The sequence below is a fragment of the Cebus imitator genome, unplaced genomic scaffold, assembly GCF_001604975.1.
Source record: "Cebus imitator isolate Cc_AM_T3 unplaced genomic scaffold, Cebus_imitator-1.0 Scaffold93, whole genome shotgun sequence".
NCBI lineage: Eukaryota > Metazoa > Chordata > Mammalia > Primates > Cebidae > Cebus > Cebus imitator.
In genome coordinates, this window is record NW_016107408.1 from 5,357,379 (window position 1) to 5,363,427 (window position 6,049).

The 6,049-nt window shown below is 45.1% G+C and overlaps 1 protein-coding gene across 2 annotated transcripts in view; it reads left to right on the forward strand.

The window, feature by feature from the left end:
* NUP85 (nucleoporin 85) overlaps positions 1–6,049 on the forward strand; it is a 43,205-nt gene that overhangs the window by 9,595 nt on the left and 27,561 nt on the right. The window contains exon 2 of one of the 2 annotated variants that reach the window (XM_017535728.2): positions 2,772–2,865. The exons of the other annotated variant lie outside the window; for it this stretch is intronic. Within the exon in view, the coding sequence (XP_017391217.1) occupies positions 2,772–2,865 (94 nt within the window). The remainder of the gene's footprint in view (positions 1–2,771; positions 2,866–6,049) is intronic. 2 annotated transcript variants of the gene reach the window in all.

The following is a 6,049-nucleotide window of genomic DNA, read 5'->3' on the forward strand; positions in this document are numbered from 1 at the left end:
AAAAATATTAATAGAGTGCCAACTGTGTACTGGAGTCTCCTGCCCTTGTGAGCGTTCATCTGTTGACAGGGCAGATGATACCCATGTGTGAGAGTCATGCTGTTGTTGTGGTCCAGGGAAGAGTTGATGATGATGGGTTGGATTATATTGGTAGAGGTGGTAAGTGGTCAGATTCAGGCTTATTTCAAAGTAGAACAGGATTTACTAGATTAGATGGGGGTGGTGAAGAAAAGTAAGAGTGAAGGATTGCTCCTAACAGTTGGGGAAGGCTTTGTCCCAGTACCAGTGTGGGCTGAAGTTTGAGGATGAGGATGGGCATCAAGAGTTTTGTTTTGGCTGTTGATGTTATAGATATAAATCTATAGGTCAGATAGCCTACAGCAGTGAGCATTAGGCTGTTGGATGTGTGAAGCTGGGGTTCAAAGGATTGAGAGTTAGAGAGAAAAATTTATCACCATTATATAGATGGCACAGAAGCTGTAGGATTCAAGGCCTCTGTCTTTTTGCAGTGATTAATGGTTCAGTTATTATTATTTTTTATATTTTGACTTATTTTTCTGAACCACAGATCACTAAATTATAAGAATTGATTAGGGTGTACATTGCCTGTTCATCAGTACTTGAGAGATGACAGGCTGGGTTGAGGAGCCTAACAAAGCTCACTTGCTTATTCAGGGATTAGTGGTCCAACAGACTGGGCTGATCTCAACCACACACAACTGTGCACATAGATCAGTACATTCATTTATGAATGAATCAGTGAATAAGTGAAGAACAGGGTTTTGCTCTGTTCACCAGGCTGGAGTGCAGTGGCGCCATCATGGCTTACTGCAGCCTTGACCTGGCAGGCTCATGCCGTCCTCCTGTCTCAGCCACTGGAGTAGCTGGGACCACAGGTATGCCTGGCTAATTTTTGTATTTTTTGTAGAGGTGGGTTCTCCATATGTTGCCCAGGCAGGTCTGGGATTACAGATGTGAGACACAGATCACTACTTAATAACTTTCATGACTACTTATTTCCAGGATTACAGCAAGTCCTTACTTAAAGTTATGGATAGGTTCTTGGAAACGGTGACTTTAAGTCAAATGATGTATAAAAAATGAATTTTTCTTTTCCTTTTTTTTGAGATGGAGTTTCACTCTTGGTCCCCAGGCTGGAGTGCAGTGACTTGATCTCGACTCACTGCAACCTCTGCCTCCCAGGTTTGAGCGATTCTCCTGCCTCAGCCTCCTGAGTAGCTGGGATTACAGTGGTGTGCCACCATGCCTGGCTAATTTTTTCATATTTTCAATAGAGATGGGGTTTCACCATGTTGGCCAGGCTGGTCTTGAGCTCCTGACTTTTGGGTGATCCTCCTGCCTAAGCCTCCCAAGTGCTAGGATCACAGGTGTAGCTACCGGCTCAGCCTAACAAAATGATTTTTTCTTTCTTTCTTTTTTTTACATGGAGTTTCTTGTTGCCCAGGCTGGAGTGCAGTGGTGCAATCTCGGCTCACTGCAACCTCTGCCTCCACGGTTCAAGTGATTCTCCTGCTTCAGCCTTCTGGGTAGATGGGATTACAGGTGCGTGCCATCATGCCAGGCTAATTTTTGTATTTTATTAGTAGAGATGGGGTTTCACCAGTTTGGCCAGGCTTGTCTCGAACTCCTGACCTTGGATGATCTGCCCACCTTAGCCTCCCAAAGTGCTGCGATTACAGGTGTGAGACACTGCGCCCGGCCCAAAATGAATTTTTCTTACCTGTGTTATAAGTAAATGTTATTGAACGATGCAGTGTTATTAGAGGACCAGCCGTGCTCTTAAAGTGTTTTTCAGCAGGGCGCTGTGGCTCACGCCTGTAATCCCAGCACTTTAGGAGGCCAAGGCAGGTGGATCACCTGAGGTCAGGAATTCAAGACCAGCCTGACCAACATGGGGAAACCTTGTCTCTACTAAACTACAAAATTAGCCTGGTGTGGTGGCACATGCCTGTAATCCCAGCTACTTAGGAGGCTGAGGCAGGAGAATCACTTGAACCCGGGAGGCGGAGGTTGCAGTGAACCAAAATTGCATCATTGCATTCATCTGGGCAACAAGAGCGAAACTCCATCTTTAAAAAAAAAAGGCCGGGCGAGGTGGCGCGTTCCTGTGATCCCAGATACTATGGAGGCTGAGGCAGGAAAATTTCTTGAACTAGGACCCGAGAGGCAAAGGTTGCAGTGAACCGAGATCCTGCCATTGCACTCCAGCCTGGGCTACAGAGCGAGACTCTGTCTCAAAAAAAAAAAAAAAAGTGTTTTGCTTAAAGTGTTTCAAAATGTCTCCCTTTAGGGTTTAGCTGAAAGTCACAGTTTCTATAGAACTTAAGACAGGACATACTATAGTTGCAAGTCAATTGAAAGGCTTGAAAGATGGCAGTAGGAATAGGTGCCAGGGCATGGTGACTTCTGCCTATAGTCCTAGCATTTTGGGAGGCTGAGGTGGACGGATCAGTTGAGCTCAGGAGTTTGTGACCAGCCGGGCAGTATGGTGAAACTCCATGTCTACTACAAATACAAAAAACAGCCAGGTGTGGTGGCACATGCCTATAGTTTTGGCAACTCTGGAGATTGAGGCAGGAAAATCCCTTGAACTCAGGAGGTAGAGACTGTAGCAGGCGAGCTGAGATTGTGCCACTGTACTCCAGGCTGGGAGACACAGTGAGACGTTGTCTCAAAAAAAAAAGAATAGAATGACTTCAGTCAGAAGAACGTTGTTCATTTTAGATTTCTTTGTCTTTATTTTTTGCTAGTTGATTCCAGGTGTGAATTCCAAGAAGCACCAAATGTGTTTTGACTGGGGCCCAGGGGAAATGCTGGTGTGTGAAACCTCCTTCAACAAAAAAGGTAGGGTTTTTTTTTTTTTTCTTCCAAATTATTCATCTTGGGACATTTGGTGGTTTTTCTGTTTATTGCCCCAGATTTGACTAGCTGTGGACTGGAACAGTTGAATTTATTTTGTACTGTTTTAATTTTCTTTCCTTTGACACAACAGGGATTTGTTGTGTCACCCAGGCTGGAGTACAGTGCGATCATGGCTCACTGCAGCCTCTACCTCTTGGGCTCAAGTGATCTCCTGCCTCAGTTGTCTTAGTAGCTGGGACTGTAGGTCACCATGCCACCACACCTGGCTAATTTTTTTTTCTATGTAGAGACGGGAGTCTCGTTTTGTTGTCTAGGCTGGTCTCACACGCCTGGCCTCAAGCAATCCTGCTGCATTTCAGCATTTTTATTTTTGACATGTTATTTTAGATTTTCATTGATTTTTGAAATCTTGAGGATGTTGAATCCTAGAAAAAATTAACAATAGTCTTCATGAAAAATTTTCTTCACATTTAAAATGTGAAGCTTTTTATCCCTTTTTCCTTGTCCAAAGTGACCAAGTTCCTGTCAGTAGCTCCCTTATTGCGAAACCTTGCAGATGCTTGGCCATCACTTTTGTGTCCACAGCATGGATTTAATGTTGTAATAATTCTGTAGGATGAGCTGAGCTGTAACATCCAAGGTACAGATAGAACTGGAGACTGACATGGCTTGTCCGTGGCTTGGTTTTCCTAAGTTGTATCAGCTATTGGATATGAATCTTTTTCTTTTCCTGATTCAGCCTCCCTCCAGTCAAAAGATAAAACAGGCTGGAGTGCAGTGATGTGATCACGGCTCACTGCAGCCTGGACCGGGTGAGCTCAAGGGATCTTCCCATCTCAACCTCCCTAGTAGCTGGGAGTATAGGCAAGTTACTACCATACCTGTCTAATTCTTTTTTGGTATTTTTTTGTAGAGATGAGGTTTCACTGTGTTGCCCAGGCTGGCTCAAATTCCTGGGTTCAAGCGATCCTCCTACCTCAGCCTCCCCAAGTGCTGAGATTACAGGCGTGAGTCACTGAGCCTGGTCCAGTTTATATATATATATATAAAATTTTTTTTTTTTTTTTTTTTAATTGACACAGAGCCTTGCTCCGTAACCAGGCTGGAGTGCAGGGACACAATCTCTGCTCAGTGCAAACTCCGCCTCCTGGGTTCAAGTGATTCTTCCGCCTCAGCCTCCCGATTAGCTGGGACCACAGGTGTGAGCCACCATGCCCGGCCAATGTTTTTGTATTTTTAATAGACGAGGTTTCACAGTGTTGGCCATGATGGTCTCTATCTCTTGACCTTGTGATCCGCCTGCCTCGGCTTCCCAAAGTGCAGTTTATATAATTTTTAAGTGATGTAGTTTTCTTGATTTTATAGTTGATTTTATGTCTCTTCTGTTGCTAAATTATTCTGGGATATGTGGATATTAAAGAGCCCAAGCTTCGCAGACAAATAGAATCTGCCAAAGGGATGTTGCTCAGAAGAGCATATTCTGTGAATACTTTCATATGGCCTCTTTCCATCTTGAATGAGAAAGTTGATCAGCATTTCTAGTTTGACCTACATTGTTGGAAACACAAGGAAAGTTTTCTTCTGTTTTTCTTTTTTTAAAAAAAGATGTGAGGTCGGCCGGGCGCAGCGGCTCACGCCTGTAATCCCAGCACTTTGGGAGGCCGAGGTGGGTGGATCACCTGAGGTTGGGAGTTTGAGACCAGCCTGACCAACACGGAGAAACCCCATCTCTACTAAAGATACAAAATTAGCCTTGGTGGTACATGCCTGTAATCTCAGCTACTCCGAAAGCTGAGGCAGGAAAATTGCTTGAACCCGGGTGGCGGAGTGTGCTGTGAACGGAGATTGGCCATTGCACTCCAGCCTGGGCAACAAGAGCAAATCTTGATCTAAAAAAAAGAAGAAATTCTCATGAGTTGGTGGTTTATAATTTGTCATAGTAGAGCCTTTCATTGTCTTTGCAAAATAATTTAGTCAACTTTTTTCATATATATATACAACTTATTTTTATAAGTTTTTTTGAGATGGGCTCTCACTTTGTCACCCAGCCCTGAGTGCAGTGGTAGGATCATGACTCATTGTAACCTCAAACTCCTGAGGTTCAAATGATCCTCCTTCCTCAGTCTCCCAAGTAGCAAGGTCTGCAGGCATGGGCCACCATGCCTGCTGAGTTAGTTTTTTTTTTCCTTTAATATTTAGGGACAGTGGCTGGGCATCGTGGCTCCCACCTGTAATCCCAGCACTTCGGAGGGCAAGGCAGGCGGATCATAAGGTCAAGAGATCGAGAAGGCCGGGCGCGGTGGCTCAAGCCTGTAATCCCAGCACTTTGGGAGGCTGAGGCGGGTGGATCATGAGGTCAAGAGATCGAGACCATCCTGGTCAACATGGTGAAACCCCGTCTCTACTAAAAATACAAAAATTAGTTGGGCATGGTGGCGCATGCCTGTAGTCCCAGCTACTTAGGAGGCTGAGGCAGGAGAATAGCTTGAACCTGGGAAGTAGACATTGCAATGAGTGCGATCCCGCCACTGCACTCCAGTCTGGCGACAGAGCGAGACTCCATCTCAAAAAAAAAAATTTTATGGACAGGATATTGCCATGTTGGCCAAGGTAGTCTTGAGCAATCTTGGCCTCAAGCAATCCTACCCTGCCATGGCCTTGCAAAGTGTTGGGATTACAGGTATGAGCCATGGCACCTGGCCGGCTTAGTCAATTTTATTTATTTTTTGAGATGGAGTCTTGCTTTGTTGCTCAGGCTGAAGTGCAGTGGCGTGATCTTGTCTCACTGCAAACTCCACCTTTTGGGTTCAAGTGATTCTCATGCCTTAGCCTCCAAGTAGCTGGGACCATAGGCATTCACCACCATGCCTGGCTAATTTTTGTATTTTTAATAGAGACAGGGTTTCACCATGTAGGCCAGGCTGGTCTCAAACTCCTGACCTCAGGTGATCTACCGGCCTCCGCCTCCCACCACTCCCAGCCCTTAGTCAATTTTTGATTTTTGCTTGGGAGTAATGATACTATAATAGTAATATGAAAGGCCGGGCGCAGTGGCTCAAGCCTGTAATCCCAGCACTTTGGGAGGCCGAGGCGGGTGGATCACGAGGTGAAGAGATCGAGACCATCCTGGTCAACATGGTGAAACCCCGTCTCTACTAAAAATACA